Source organism: Tinamus guttatus, unplaced genomic scaffold, assembly GCF_059628265.1.
Source record: "Tinamus guttatus ecotype Peru unplaced genomic scaffold, ASM5962826v1 Tinamus_guttatus_pri_ptg000188l, whole genome shotgun sequence".
NCBI lineage: Eukaryota > Metazoa > Chordata > Aves > Tinamiformes > Tinamidae > Tinamus > Tinamus guttatus.
In genome coordinates this window covers 3,144,105-3,160,929 of record NW_028288722.1, presented here as the reverse complement: position 1 = coordinate 3,160,929, position 16,825 = coordinate 3,144,105, and the positions used below count along the sequence as shown (strand labels likewise).

Here is a 16,825-nt window from a genome sequence, read left to right as displayed (position 1 = left end):
AGCTCAGGATGGAGACTTAGCCGTGGGTGTGACAGTCCCTAGCTCTGGACAGCACAACACAACTGTGAAATGATTAAGTATAAGGTATAATATAAGAGTGTACTTAAGTTCAACAGGCTCTGCTGAAGTTAAAGCACTGCTATAGTTACCACGGACGAGGAGGTACCACCAAGCAGTGGAAGGAGCCCAGGCAGCCTAACGCCGACCCCAGTAGCTACACAGAGGCATCAGAACCAGCAAATGCAGAATCCAGCCCAACTTTTCACAGCTCTTTGGTCAGTTGAACTTGTACTACACTGCAGGTCTTCTCTGTCTACCTGCAGCCTGGTGTTCTGAGGCAGCTTAGTCCCAGTAATAATTTCCAAGTGAAAATAATTATTCATAATGGGAAACTACTGCATAAAAAGTAGTCTATGTCATAGGCTCGGCCAGAAGGAAGCTTTCCTCCCAGTTTATCTCACTTTCTATTCATTTAAAATATCACATTTCGGAAGGCCACTTTAGAGTTCAATTCACACTGCTAATTTTCCTTGGCAAAAACCCACGTTATCTACAAACATGGGTTGAAAATCCAATTGCAGTAAAATGATCCCCACGCCCTGTCGCATAGCAACTGGATAACACAGGGATATGGAAAATGTTGATATTCCAAAATAACAGCAGGTAACAGAGCTACCTAATAATATAACTAGAGCTCCATGAGCAAGATGCCCAGGTGGGATGCAAAGGATAAGGGACACCACAATTACGTTGTGCCCTCCAGCCCCCCGGCTTGTTGGGGACGCTCTGCCTGTGCCCAGCAGCTCCCACTCATGGGTGCCACAGTACCAAGAGAAGCAGCATCAGCATCAACCACGAGACAGGCAGCTCCCTCCCAGTCACTGCGGCCCTGGCCTCGGAACACCAGAGGAAAGCCAAGTTCCACCCACCCCTGCAAGCCCAAGCTCAGACTCGAGCTCGCTCAGGGAAACGTTACCTGGAGAAAACCAAAGTGAACAAGTCAATGGCTCTCTGCCACAGTGTCTCCATAATCTCTATGTAATTCCCACTTTTCCTCCAAGAATAACCCCTTTTTTACTATAGTTATCTCCCACAAAGAAAATTAATACAAAAACAAAACAAGAAAGGGAAAAAGCAATCCTCCCTGCTCTGCGGAAGGGAGGCTCCACGTTCCGCGTGTCCTCCCCAAGGAGGCCGGGACGCCCCCAGCTCTCCCCGGCCGTCAGGGCACGGCGCGGGCGGACGCGCTCACGGCCAGGAGCCCACGGAGACCCGGCTGGCCCCGGCGTGACAGCCGAGTGTCCCGTGTCGCTATTCCCTCCAGCTCCATTATGGCATTGGAAATACAGAAGGTCAAGAGAGCCAGGTAGAGCTAAAACATTTTCTGGGTTTATACCAGCTGTCATTTTTATGTGGGTTTTGCCCAAAACAGACCAAAAACAGTCTTCCGAAATCTCTGGCTGCACTTGAAACCAGTATCGCTGCCAGGGTTTCTGCTAATACCAAAGGGGTGTCTGTGCAGCACGTTCAGCTGAGCCGCTGCAGCGAACCCTGGAGCTCCTGGTGCTCAGAGCAGCCCCGCAGCAACCTGTCCCAGCGCCAAACTCAGCACAGCAACAGATAAGGTATCCCTCGAGCTGGAAAAACTTCGTCAAGCCCAGATGTTGCAGACTAAAGACTCTGGGCTCCAACCATTATTTCCTTTTGTTTTTTTTTTTTCTTTTCTTTTTTTTGGTTAAAAAAAAAGGCAAAACTTGGTTTCATGAGAAAATTTCCAACAAAATTTTGAGATCAAATACTTATTTCAGAACAATGCAATCCACGTAGCCAAAAGACATATTTGATAATGCTGCTGCACTTTGATGCCAGCCGGTTTGTATTATAGTATCTTTTTTGAAGTATGTGATTTACTCCCTTATGCTAAAGTGTTTCTTACACAATTCTCTGTTGGAAGAGAAGTAAAGAGGAATAATCATGTGTGCTTCCAAGCACAGGACCTACACTGCTGTTACACTGCAGAGTGCCTCTGGTTCTTGGGACAGTCATTCCAGTCTGACTGCTAAGGAAGCTCCTCGGAAGCAGCGAGTGCATCACACACACACACACACACACACACAGACATACACACACAGACACACACAGACACACAGACAGACACACACAGACACACACACACACACACACACAGACACACACACACGCAAGGGGCAGCACAGCAACAGAGAGGGGCTGCAGTGTACGGCCGCAGTGCCCGACTCACTGCAGTATATGACAGTAAAACAGACTATATGACAGTAAAACAGACTAATACTTACAGTAGCACCCTCATTTGCTTGGTGGCACATGGGGACAAATACATTTTGAATGCATTATTAACACAAAACACTTGAGACATCTTCCACTCAAAATGCCATCTTTCAAAGAAGCTATTACATTTACTTATAGAAGATTTGCAATACAATGATTCTATGTGTTTTAAGTGATTTAAGCATGCTTCAAGATACCAACTTGAGCACTTCCACGCAGCATGTTCACATTGCATGAACTTCAGTTCTGTTTACAGCAAACGGCTCCTGCATCTCTGCCCTCCTCCCAGTGACTCGTGCCCCCGCACCCCAGGAACAGCCGCTCGTAGGGCCGGTTCCGTGTTCGAGTGTAGCCAGGTGTCACCTGCCACTTCCAGGCTACACCAAACAGCAGATTTTGCAAATACCCGTGCACTGTGAACAAGACAAAAGCCACATTCCCCATGCAGATAGTGCACAGGGGAGTTCTGCTTGTATGCAAGGAGGCAGCAGAGCAACCAGCTTGATCTTACTTTCTGCTTCTTGCTATGGTCAGAACAGTACAAGATGTTCCATTTCACTCCTGGTTCTGAGAGGTGCTGATTACCAAAGTGATTCCATGTGTTACATTTATTTATTACAGAACAGACCAGCTATAACTGCTTGGCAATTGATAAACCTTGTAGGGTCTATAAATTTTCAATATAGCTGCCACAAGTAGCTGTGTGTTCCAGAAAGGCTCAAAAATAGAACTAGGCTGCAGCAGCCTGAACACTGGGCTGGAAAGGACCATCCCCAGCTCCTCTTCCCTGCTCCCACCCGCTGTCTCACCACAAACTGAGCTTTTCACTGCACATCCAGCACATCCCTGGAGGCTACAGAACGGGGAGGCCCTTCTTCCAAGCCATCTCCAACTCAAAACCTTCATGTTCTAAAGTAACAGAATACCCTACCTGGACACCTTACCTCCACTCCACGCCTCTCTCATCCAAACTCCTTTCACAGTATCTGTCTGACGTTAAGGAAAGAAGACTCATATAGAAGTTGCTAAAATCTTTCCATAAAAATCACTGCTCCCACAAATCTTGCACGCTGAACTCTCTGGCACCAAAACAGGCTTTAAAGCTCAGGATGAAATAACACAAACTACATGACAAATCTATCCCCCACACCTCAGAATTGGCTCTGTAGTCCTTAGGGCCAACTGCTTGTAGCTACAAAACCTGCCTGACACTGGAGCTGTGTTAAACAGGAGTTGGAACAGGTCTGCTCTAGTGATTTTGGGCACATTAAGCCATATCCTCAATCGTGGGCTCACTACAACATTTTCTACATGTTGGTTTCTACAACATAATGGCCGAGAAGTAATATGTTCCACTGAGTGACTATTGGAACAAGAGATAAAAATGATAATAATAATTAAAAACACCAAGGATAGCTCTTAGCTCTTTCATGCAAAGACACGAGGAGGGAGAAGCTAGAAATGCATTTGGGATAACACGAGACACGGGAGAATCTGTCAGGAAGAATTCACAAACTGACTTAGCGCTGAGCAAGTTCAAAGCACTCCGCAGATTCCAGCCATACCTCATGATAACAACATGCCAAGAAACATGGGTTTGTTATTCTCTCCTGTGCTTTGACTGCTTGGGTTTTGACCCCATGGATTTTCTGGGAAATCTATTAAAAGGCCATTAAGCAGCTCACAGCCTACTCACCAAAATCACTGTGACACAAGAGCCTATGGTTCCTACCTATGGTTCCCACTCTTCTTGCAGAGAGTGCCTGAGCAAGCCAGCAAGCGATGCAGGACACAGCAGCCACCTACATTTTTCTTTTCCATAAACCACGAAGAAGTTCTCTAAAAACGGGAAAGGACACAGGAAACATTAGAGCTGCACGGTCTTTTAAAGCACCAACTAAAGTACAACTGCACTTCACTGCGACAAACAGCAAATAGGTCTAGAAAGAATGCTTCACTTTCAAATAAGTGGTGCTTAATGGTTCAAGAGTCAAATGCTGCGCAGAACTAGAGATGCATCTTCATGTGCAAATGCTGAAGCAGAGCATGTCTGAGGCCCATGCAGCTCAGACTGAACATAAGGCATATGGGGAGCAGAGCAGAAAGAATCCCCCTGCTCTGCAGAGGGCTCTGAAGAGGCTGGATCCATGGGCTGAGACCAAGTGTTGGAGGTTCAGCAAGGCCAAGGACAGGTCCTGCACATGGCCACAACAGCCCCAAGCAGCGCTACAGGCTGGGGCAGAGCAGCTGGAGAGCTGAGGGCAGAAAAGGATCTGGGGGGTTGGCTGAGAGCCGGCTGAACCGGAGCCAGCAGTGAGCCCAGGTGGCCAAGAAGGCCAAGGGCCTCCTGGCCGGTGTCAGGAACAGAGCAGCCAGCAGGAGCAGGGCAGGGAGCGTCACTCTGTGCTTGGCGCTGCTGAGGCCGCCCCTCCAACACTGTGTTCAGGTTTGGGCCCCTCAGTACAAGAGGGACATTGAGGTGCTGGAGCATGTCCAGAGAAGGGCAGCGAAGCTGGGGAAGGGGTTGGAGCAGAGACCTTAGGAGGGGCGGCTGAGGGAGCCAGGGTTATTCAGTGTGGAGAGGAGGAGGCTCTGAGGAGACCTGATCGCTCTCCACAGCGACCTGACAGGAGGCTGCAGTGAGGCGGGGATCGATCCCCTCTCCAAGACACCTACAGACAGAACAAGAGAAAATGGCCTCAAGCTGTGCCAGGGGAGGGTCAGGTTGGATATCAGGAAGAAGTTATTAGGAAGGGTAGCCAAGCCTTGGGACAGGCTCCCAGGGACGTGGCGGAGTCCCCAGCCCTGGCAGTGCTCGAGGAACGAGGAGGCGCTCGGGAACACGGCCGAGCAGGGTGGTGTGGACGGGCTCCCGGCTGGACTGCACGGTCCTGAGGGTCTTTTCCAACCATGGTGATTCTGTGATTCTACAAATTTGGAACTCAGTCTCCTACATGCCATTGAAGTCTTCTTGTTCTTATTCAGCCAAAAGCCAGATACGGCACCTAAGGAGAATAAGCCAGATGGTTCATACCAAGGTATTGTCTGTGAGGGTTAAAAGGTAAATACATAATTCACCAGATCTAGCAAAGGCTGTTCTACACTGGACCATGCATTTCCTGACTTTTTTTCCTACAACTGGAGAATCAGTTGTGTAGGAAAGACCAGAGAAAGGCCAGGATTTGCAATTATAAAGGTATGCCATTTACCAAAAAGGAGCCATAAAGGAAAACAGGTTGGATCAGTGCCTTTCTGCTTCCTTATGATGCGTGACAGTCACCCTAAGAAACCAGGAGAGCAGGCTAGGCAAATAGCCTTGGTCTCAGGTCGAGATCCTGAACAGGGGGAAAAGCTAAATTAACAAGGAAAAATTCATCAGAGTGTTGAAATATCTACAGTTACAGTGAGGTTTTGTTTTCTTTTTAAACAGTTTAAATCAAATGCCTGAAGAAGCAGATGAGAAAAAAAGAATTCTCTTTTGCTAAAAATGAAGCCCTGTATCCCTAGCAGAGCTTCTCATAAGCCCTGCCACAAAACTAAAGGCAAGAGTTAGCAATTACCAAGCAAGATGTTTGGTATCATAAAAGTTATCGAGAAGTCCTGAAGGGCTCACAAGAAAGTTTGAGGCTAATTTTTCCTGCACATTAATTACTCCAGCATTTCTGATCCCCATGCAGACAGACGGAGGAAGGCAGCTTCCCCCACACACAGCGGTATGGGTGAGGTAGAGATTGACTAACTGTGGAAAAATCCACATAATTGAGAAGACAAATGTTGAACAGTTATTTTACGGCTTGAACTATTCAAGGAAAAACGCTACGGGTGCCAAGAGGCCAGACAGACTCATTGTGAATGTGTGCGAGGATGCAGGAGCCAGTCAAACTGCAGAGGCGCCGCCTTTTATCTGCTTCCAGGTTGTGCTCTGCTGCTTTATCTGGTTCTGTAAGCACTGCATAAAACTAGAAAAAAATAGTGAAAAAGTGTCATCTCCCAGTATTTTGTGTACATAGAGCATAGCAAAAATATCCACACGCAGGCTCAGTAACATAACCCTCTATTGAGCCATTTGTTACCTCCCATGAGAAGGCCCTATTTTCAGTTGCTTAAAACGATGAAAAACTAACTACTTGGGCTAAAGATTCCCAACTTGGCCGTCTGCTTCCAGATGAATTTCTAAAAACATTAATATATTAGAGCTGCAGCCAAAACCTCTGGGCCATTTCGGAACAATGCGGGTTTTCCACGTTAAGCCTCTCTTGTGGCCTCGGAAGCTCCAGGACCCCGATGCTTTCACATTAACACGTACAGAGGTTAAGGAGGGAGGTGGAACAGGACTCAGAAGGGGAACTTGTTGAGCAAGAACGCTGGAATACTGAATGGCAATTGCAAAAGCGAGGATTAGATGTTCAGCACAGGAGATAAAAGAACAAATTGGTAAAGGCAGAGGAACAGGACATTTGAGGGAAGCCAAGCTGCAGAAAAGAGATAGGAAGCGAAAAGCTAGACATGGTCATAGAGGAAAATAAATTGTCTATTCCATCTCATGCTCTGGCTCAGCTCAACTAGTGCAGCAGTCAAGAACAATCTGGGTTCTGTAAGCTCTCCTGTGGTGGGGACTGCACAGCCTCCTCATACAGCCCAATTCCCGGCTGTTGGAATGATTTCCTTCGTCCTTTTGATCCTGGCTGAGCTCCAGGGCTCCTGGCCCACCCCTTCTCTCTTTCCCTCGCTACGTCCTTCAGGAACCTTGCAGCTCACCTCAGCCTTCCCTTCTTGAGACCAGGTAACTCCCAGCAGCTCCATCTCCCCTCGCCGCTCATGCCTTAGGCTTTGAAATCCGTCTTTGCTGCCCACTGGGCTCTCTCCTTCGGTCCGCACTGCCTTACAGCTCTGCCCCATGCTGTGCCTTCCCCTTGCCAAACATCATGGAAGGAGCACGTATTCCCCACACAGCACTTTGTTCATACACAACGTTTCTCACAACATTATGTTGTTTATTCATGTTTAAGTTACAATCCACATACCCTCATTTCACAAGCTTACGGTGATCCATCCTACTCAAGTTCTTCTCCATAGGATTAGCTTCTCGTCCTGATCATCCTTATAGCAGTGTCACTCCTTGGCAGGTAACATGACTGAATTTCACTCTATTTAGTCAAGATCATTAGCAGGAATTCTAGCACTGTCATCACTGTAATTGCAGTCTCTCCTATTTCTGTATTACACGGGGAGTTGAGCAAAACCACTGCCCACCCCATTGTCCAGATCCAGAACAAAAATGCTCAACAAAACCAGAAAGACTTACACAGTCCAAGTCAAAATATCTTCCCACTCCAATTATGAGCCATCAACTATTAATCTCTGGCTATAATTATCCAATCAATGTCACATCTACACTGGTGAAAATGATTCCTTTGGACCCTTGCTGCTACAAACTGTTTACAAGAAAGTCTTGTGAGGCAACACCAAAACCTCTCTAAAGTTAAAATGGTACCTACTACTTCTCCCCTTCTCTTCGACAGAATAAACATAAACTCACTTGAAACAACTTGCTCTTAACAAGGACATAAGCAACAGCCTCCACAGATTTATCATCTCATCAGTACTTCCAAACATTACGTTTTCGTGCAGCACAATTGATGTAGAAGAGTTTCTGACTACCAGAAACCTCTCCTCAAAGAGCCTGAAAGGAAACACAAGATGCTCAGGCCTCACCTTTAACTCTGCCGTGCGCAGGTGTCCGCCAAGACCAGAGACCAGGCATCTCCCACCTCCCGTCATCCCACACTTGCAAAATTACCTGTCAGCCTGGGCTGCAGAGGTGCCCGGCTCGGTGTCCTCATCTGGCTGCTGACCCAGGTCTGAAGACAGATCCACACTGCAGGGACTTCCCTGTTTTTCTTTTTTTCAGAGTTCTTTCCAAGACTACCAGGAAAATACACAGGTACATAAACACTGAAAACACGGAGGCTGCAAGCTCATGTACTCAAAAGGTTAGGAAATGGCACAAATAATGCTGCTCTGTGGAGATGTGTGTTTTCTAACCATGCAACCTTGGGTTTTATTGCACATAACCTTCATTTCCCTCAGCAGGCAGAAGAGGCAGGGTTCTCTCCTTGACAAACGCTGAGTATTGTGTTCTGTCCTTCCCATGCAGCATGAGGCTGCGAGCCTTCCTGGCTGCAAACTACCCAAACTCTGCTCTGAAAAGTTACACGTTTCCACTCCAGGCTTCCAACAATGGTCTTCCTGATAGTAAACAGCAGCATATTTCCACAGCCCCCCTGGGAGATTAAACACTATCATCTCCTGCTCACTGAAGGAAAACAAGAAAATGAATAGTTAAGGCTTATTTTGGGTGCCCAGTGAAGGATGTCTGAACCTCTTTCTAAAAAACCACACACATATACAAAAAGCCTTCTCTGTCCTTCCAAACAGAACTTCACAGTCCCCAGTATTTCATTACCAGGAGCACCGACCCCAGCAAGTGCCGCTGCTAGTGCCAACGCTCGGAAGCTCCGCACACCGAAACGCACGGCCCAGAGGCCGGCATGCAGAAAGGCAGTGCTTTCCAGCAAGCTCCGGAATTCCGGGCTACCCGGCACCCCGGGGACACCCCGGACACCCCGGCAGGAGCCGGGCCTTGCTCTGTAACAGGGCACCCACGTGCTGCAGCCACAGGCCACGCACGACCCTCGCCGTATTCACCAAGAGCCTTCCAAAACCTGGAAGAAAGGAGAGCCCCGGCCACTCGCAGGGAATGCGCTCCAGCCCTGCCTCTGGCATGTCCCAGCTCCGGGGCGCTCGACACCGGCACTGCGTATTCCACTACTGAGATCATCCACGACAAACAGCAATGGTTTAACACGGGGGTTCATTTTTCCCCTAAGAAGAGCTAACTCCAACTAAGCTGCATTCAATAAAGACCGAATGTTTCCCCAATAAATCTGAAGTCATTTCTACTCTATACAATAAGCTCAGGAGGCAAAATAAAAATCTATCTGCATAGCATGAGGTCAGTCAAGCTATGAATGGTTATTTTAAATTGGAATATTAAAACCACGTGTTTCTCCTCCGAGGTTTTCAGAGAGCCCCAACCTGCTGGTGCTCAGCATTCCTCGGGAATGCTGAACACCTCCACATTCCAGGAGCCAGAGGACTCGGTGTCTCAGGAGGCGGTCGGCGCGCGCAGGATCACACCCTGCATGATGAGAACACCAGCCATTTAAACAAGGTGATGACCGTTTTTTAAAAATTTACATGTAATCTTTAATCATTCCTTATTTACATACTAATCCTAACAGTGAGGTAATGCATCTGCAGCCCCATTGGTTTTAGTCTCATCACTCATACATATTGCATACACAATGCTAATTAGTTTGCATTATAGCAAAATGTTCTTAATAAACTGAAATGTGAAACTCCTTCAAGATTCCCTTTTGATTTTGATCATGCAACGGTCGTGTAAAACAACCTTTTAGAGAAGCATTTTAGTGTTCAAATACTGGCACTGCTCTCTGCACTAGAGAGCACTGCCATAGTTAAGTCCAGCCCTGGGAGATACGAACTGAATCCCCTGCTATGCTCTGAGTCCTGTATTATTTTCAACAAGCCCCTGCATCACCAAGAATACTTCCCCTCACTTCCTCTGATCTTGATTTACAAAGTACTTCTCCCTGCATATGCACTCGGCAATCAGCATAACACGGCTCCAAATGCAAGTATTGTATATTGTATATTGTATACTTGTATTTTGACAGTGACCCACCAGGTTAATGAATGTTGTAAGCCAGGCAAAGCACCCGTCCTCACTACTGAACTGGCACCAAAGGCCTGGTCCCGTGTCCGCCTGAGGCTTGGACACCATCAGCTGTGACCAGCCAGAGGTGACAGGGAAACCGTTATTTGCAAGCCTATTTAAAATAATAACAATAATAATTGCATCTTGGCTTGCGCTTCAAAATTTGACTTTGACTTACTACTCATCTAATTAAATTGTCATTATGACAGATCACCTACTCAAAATGAAAAAAAAATGGTTAAGAACATCCTAGATACTCACTCCAACAGTGCACAGTATTCCCCTTACCAGTAGGATACAAACAGCAGTCTGGTTTTGCAGCTTATCCATTTAAAAACATATTTATGTTCTTACACGAGTTTTAAAGCAGCAGGAAGAAAAGGTATACACCATCAGTGGTAGCTTCTAAGTGGGAAGTAACCTGGTAAAAATGCCAAACACTACAAGTTTTGCAAGCTGTCCATATTTACCATCCGTCGTGAAGAGCACTATATTCTCATGGAAGTATCCCACAATGAGACAACATCGTCTCTATAAGGGTAAAACAAACAGCATTCAGAAGTTCTGGAAGCATTCTTCCAAAATTATTGCACTAGATCAGATTGCCTCATCAACAGGGCCAGAGGCCATTTACACTCTTTTCTTGCTTTATTTTTTTTTTCATCTAACAGATGAAAGGATTACAGAAAGTTTTCTGGGACCAAATTTGGAATTAATGATGGGAAAATTCTTTTGCTAATCCCCCATCTCTCCCACTGCTGGCAGACTCCTGAGGCTGGAAAAAAACATTGTCTCCTGGTACCCTGCTTCTACTTTGCTCATCAGTGCAAAATACTACGCTCAGGAGGTTTGAAAAGGACCCTCAAGTTAGCACAGAGCCATAAAATCTCTCGGATAGGCCCATACTGAAAGTCCGAGCGAAGAATGACATGAGACTTCAATTAAAACTTGGAGCACCGCAACAACATCTAAGGGGAGGATTCATCTGCTCAGGGCAGATGTCTGCAAAGCAACCTCCATCTGAGCGTAGGCTCTCTGTAAGAGTTGATGGGGAAAAAACAGGCTTTTTCAGGACACTGTTCTCCCTAGCCCGAGGTGGACACGTGGAACAGGCCAGAGGCATCCCCTGCTCCTCCATGCTGACTGGGAAGGGAGCCTGGCTCAAACGCTGCAGAGCTGAGCGAGGCTGGCGTCACCCGCGGTGCCCGAAGAGGGAACATCCCGCGGGAAGAGAGGCTTTCCTGGCACGCTGGAACCACCTCCCCCAGCAGCAGGGTCCATTTCCAGGGTACTGTAGCTGCCGGCCCACCAGCGAAGCGCAGGCAGGTACAGCCAAGCAACGACCCTTCCAAAAGCGAAACTTAATCATTTTTCAGTCATTTAACAAACACAAAGGCATCTGCCCGTCCCAACCCTGCTGGAGAAGTAAACTTTGCATAATTGCCTTGGGTGTCCGCGCCGCGGGCGGCGGCACCGTCTGTGCACGGTCCCCGAGCGGGACCGCAGCAGGGGACACAGCCCGGCTGCTGGGGAGGGAATAACAAACAGGTAAATACAGGAAAGCCAGGTAGCCTGGAAAATAATGACACTTCCTACCTTCTTAAATTTTGTTGCACTGTCAGGCACTATCAGCCTGTTCCGAATTAAGCCTTTCTTTATTTTTATTTATTTATTTTTAATATAATGAGTTGCAGAATGTGAGAATGGCCAAAGCAGGGTGGGAAGCAGGACTTCCAGGTGCACAGAAGTACACAGTGGGATGGAAAATTTGACGCCAATAAAAAGAAATATTGATGGAGCACTTCAGTGAAGACGAACTCCCCTGCGTCCCCACAACACAGATGATGCTATTATCACTCAGCACTAGGAAGGAAAGACATTCTGAATAAGGGGAAATTACAGCGCAGTTATGCTCATCAACTCTGGCTGGGTAGAGTGACACAATATTGGCAAAATGCCTGAGAAAAGTCTGCAGAAAGTTAAGTACAGGACATAAAATAAGATGCGTGAAGGGAAAGAAGCCACTGGAAAACACTGCTAGGGACTGCAGGCTCCCCAGTGCGCCGACGGCAGCAGCCCCACGAGGAGAGGGACTGCACCCCGGGGAAGCACGAGGAGCGACGCGCCCGGGGCGAGAAGGTGAGTGACGGCTGAGGATGGTGGCGTCCCCGCCTGCGAAAGCCGGAGCGTCTCCCTTTGCCTTCAGCCTGCTTATGGATTTCCGAAGGAACATAGGAACTTAAGGAAAAATTTCTTAACAGTGAGGGTGACAGAGCACTGGAACAGGCTGCCCAGAGAGGTTGTGGAGTCTCCTTCTCTGGAGATCTTCCAAACCTGCTTGGACGCAGTCCTGTGCCACGTGCTCTAGGTGACCCTGCGTGTGCAGGGGGGTTGATGATCTCTAGAGGTCCCTTCCAACCCTAAGCATTCTGTGATTCTATGATTCTATGAAGGCAGCGCTCTGCGGCACCCGGGAGCGACACGGGCACCGCAGCGGCTCCCCCGCCTCGGAACTTGCTCTGCGGACTAGAACAGACAGGTAAAAACGCGGCAGCACCGAGCGCCTGCGAAAGGCTCCGGCTTTGCAGCCGCCTAGAGCTTCTGTAAGAGCTCACACAACAGCATTAGGAATTTTGCTCTAGGCTTTCGAGTTATCCGAAAGACAAGTCCAACCAAACTGGCATTATTTGCACCATCAGTTAAAAAGAGGGTTAAACATATTCCCAGTTTCATAGGTGTTCAAGGCTGGGAGGAGCTTGGTGTGGCGACACAGAAATGCTGTGGTACAATCCCTATAACCTTCAGAGTCCCTAAGATATAAGGATTTGGGAAATCTACCCCCAACCAGAGCGAAACAGGACATAGATCATATAATTTCCTAACAAGAAACCAATGTTTCACAGAGAATTAGTAAACATACTCAGGATTCCCACCTGTTTCCTATTTAGAGCAAAAGAAACAATTAATATGAGTTTTTAAACAATGCTTAATATGAGAGACGCATGAAACCAAGATTTCTGCTCGTATGAGGCAGAGGATCAAAATATGACAAGAGTGCTCTGCATAGTTTCTCCCAGCTGCGCAAGCCATTTCTTCACAATCTTAATAAACAAAGAAGTATTTTCGACATTTCATATTCCTCCTGGATTTAGTCAGAACATGGATACAAGGGAAACATGAGCAAGCCCTGCTCTGGCTCCATTCTCAGCTGGAACGGGGCTCCCCGATAGTACTTTATGTTACCTAATTGTTAGCAGGGAAACCCCCTCACTGTGAGCACACAGATGGAGAAATGCAAGATAAAAAACAAAAATGCAGGCCCAGGAAGAAGCCGAATTAAGCGTATCATTTATTAGCAAGTAAAAGGGCATTTACCTTCCCAGTGGTTAAGTACAACGCGACCCAAGGATAAACCATATGGCTCAAGTCTTTGTGCAAGGGAGAAAACTGGCAGGATTCCAAGGCTCTAATTGAACTATTACCATATTGTAAGAAATGAAAAAGTCAGAGAGACCGGAGGATCTGCTCTCCTAGGGACAGTTTATGTCATGTGAACAATTAAGTGAGTAACAAAGCACATTTTACTTGAGAGCAACTCCACCATTTAGATACGGACTCAGTTTAAAGAAAATAGGTACCTTCTATCTCAACACTGCACTTAACCCAGTCCTACAGTCAGTGCCACGAAATGCTCAAAATCCAAGTCATCTGTGGCAAATAATATGATGCTTCTCCTTTAATCACTGATTCAAGTCTTTTCCATTTAGTTAATCATGAAAGACGCAGAGTAAGAGCATCCTAATGAAACCCAGCAACAAATAAACGTTTACCTAAAAAAGACCTGGGCTGTTAAGAGCATCATCACTGGAAAATGTGGTATAACATTAACTACACAAATAACCACTGAGTGTTTCTTTCAAAGGCAGGCTTGGTTAAAATATACTAAGCACTGTAGTTATATACATACAAGGGGGCAGGCAGTGTAAGAATGAAAAATAACGAGTTCACGAAGAGAGAATCTGTAGGAGTTGTTGATACATAAACATGTACAGAGTGTCTTGTTACTATATGGGGAAAATAGTGCAGCTCTCTAAGGACTAAAAATCACAATCTTAAATTAAAACGATGGAAAATGAGTGTCTATGGGTGTCATTCTTACCATTCTGCTCATCCAGCTCATTCCCAATTTCCTGCCCCATTTGTTTTTGCCGGGATATGATTGAAGAAAGAGCATCGAGCCCAGCATCTTGTTCTGCAAAAGAAAAATAAAATCACACAAGGAACAAAACGACTGATACATGCCACAGGCTACGTACATAAAGGATGCAAAAGTGAAGATGAAGATCTAACTTGTGCTTAAAGAGTTAAAATATTTTAAGAAAAAGACATCAACACTACATGAAAATTAATTCTAACAGCACTCCTCAAATAAAGTGAATGATGGATAATTAATTTGTCTGCTCTGGCTGGGACATTTAGCTGAAGGGTCCCCAAAAAATCCAAGAATTCAACATTCAGTGGTTACTCAATCCTAAATGCAGGAGATTTCCTGGCACAGACACACAGACCTCTGATTAGCCTTTTTACATTTTCCAAGAAATTTTTAACTTGAATAAAAGACAAACAGGTGATGCAAACGCCAAGGAATTCAAGTCAATTTTTAAAGCTGCAAGAGGATAGAGTGCACGGAGGAGAGCCTGGTATAGAGGGACGCAGCAGGAGCAGCTGAAGTTTGAAGTGCCCCTCATGTTGCCACCCACCTAACTCAGCTCTTGCAGCTTGCAGGTCCCGCAGAGGCCTCGGTAAGAGCCCCTGGCATGAACTGCAGCTCTGCTTGTCCAGAGAGGCCAAGAGGCAGAATGGCAAGAGATGCCGTAGACCACATTGTTAGTGGTTTGACCAAGTGACAAGCAGCAACGTCACAAGACTCTGAGCAGCCAAGTGGCTGCATATAGTGAGGCAAAAAATTTGTATGGCATGGCCAGACCCTCTTTCCCTTCAATAAGACGGCGGTCCGGCCCCCAATACCCTTTTCAGCCCCCTGGAAGGACACCTAAGACATGACCAAAGGCTGGAGCTTGAGGCTGCTCCAGCAGCGCGGGCCCCGCGGCGCGGCCGCTCGGAACACGCTTTCACACGCTAATTCGAGCGGCCTTATCGGGAGGCCCACGGCATCCGATCGCTTCCAACGCTTAAATTACACGGAGCCATTACCTCACCCGCCTCCCGGGGCGAGCAGGCTGTGGCGCTCCTCCACTCAGGGAATTCTTACCTACTTCCACTCCAGCAATAGTTATCAGTGAATGTTTACCTGGCTTGAAGCACAGCAGCAACACCACTGCACTCAGTTCAACTAACGAGGTCTCTGCTGCAGACTAAACCACTAACACAGGCAAAATCAAGGGTGCCCTGTAAGGTTTTGCCCGTTTCGAGTCAAGCTGTAGCCAAGAGTTATTCCATCAGCATCAACGCAGTTTCTTCCCTACACACTCAGCTTCACTAAAATGGAGACAAAAGGTAACCACTGAATACTCAAACCTGAATAGAAAGAAGCCTTACAAATTTATACACTCAGAAACGAGAGCTATTAACTGTTTCAGTGGTTTCTCCTTCCCTACCCCGGGAAAAGAAAAAAAAAAAAAAAACCTTGCTTCAATAGGAATGGGGACATTTTTGAAAAGCTGCTTGAAGAAGATACCCCTAGATAAGAATATTGCACAATGCTGCTCTTTCAAATAGAGAAAACAACCACCTAAAACTTGACATCTCCCTCCAGGTTATACAACTTGGGCACAGCTTATTGCATTGACTTTCTAATAAAGGCTGTCTCTCAGTCTTACCAATGCTTCTGTAAAACAAAAATGCTCTTTTACCTTGTATGATCCTTCGCTGCTGCTGCCTGATATCGTCAAAGCCAAGTGCCCTGGTTTCCTCAGGTTCTTCCAGGAGCCATGGGTTGGTTACACCTCGTTTGACTCCTCCGGTCATCAGGCTAGACCTGAAAACAAATTCAGTAATTTTTATAGTTTTAAACATGAAACTCGGTCATTCTGCACTCTGTGCACGACGAGCTGACACCAATGGAACTGCACATGTTTGTCTTAACTCCATGCAATTCTCTGCCATCGTGGCAGAAATTGTCCAAAGGAACCTAATTATCTCCAATAACAAATACATCTGCAGGTTCCACAGCATTTCCAGCAATAAAGATAGAACTACATTTGCTGTAAAAAAAAAAAAAAACCTTTATGTTAAAATACAGTTTTTATATGTTCACTCTAAATACAGTTTGCAAGTAGAGCAGAGCATTCAAAGCTGTTACAAAAAAGAAAGAGGGTTGAAGTGCACATATTCTCCATGCATCTGCTTTGTGATCAAGATACAAACTTCTGACCACACTGCTGTACAGCCTGACAACTTCCAAAGCACAGGGGGTTCGACACGTTAGTACAGACATAGCTCCGATGAGATTATTAGTTTCTTGTTCCTGTTCAGGCTGGCTCAGGATTGCAATTCACAGACCGAAGTCACACAGTTCCTCTGCTCCGTTTCCTGGCTTGGCACAGAGAGGAACAAGAAGCCAGGCACACACTCTTACATGTAGAAGTAATCAAGTTACGGGTTTTCTCTTAAAAGAATTATGACTTAAGGCTGTTAGCATTAGAGACACTTCCCTAGTTACAACAGAAAACAAGTTTTTCACGTCCAAGATACATA

General features: G+C 46.4%; 1 protein-coding gene across 1 annotated transcript in view; it reads right to left on the bottom strand.

Moving 5' to 3' along the window:
• Nucleotides 1–16,825, bottom strand: part of STX8 (syntaxin 8) — a 93,469-nt gene that overhangs the window by 61,987 nt on the left and 14,657 nt on the right. The window contains exons 5-6 of the mRNA XM_010213625.2: nt 15,982–16,106; nt 14,268–14,360 (exon numbers count right to left, since the gene is read on the bottom strand). Of these exons, the coding sequence (XP_010211927.2) occupies nt 14,268–14,360; nt 15,982–16,106 (218 nt within the window). The remainder of the gene's footprint in view (nt 1–14,267; nt 14,361–15,981; nt 16,107–16,825) is intronic.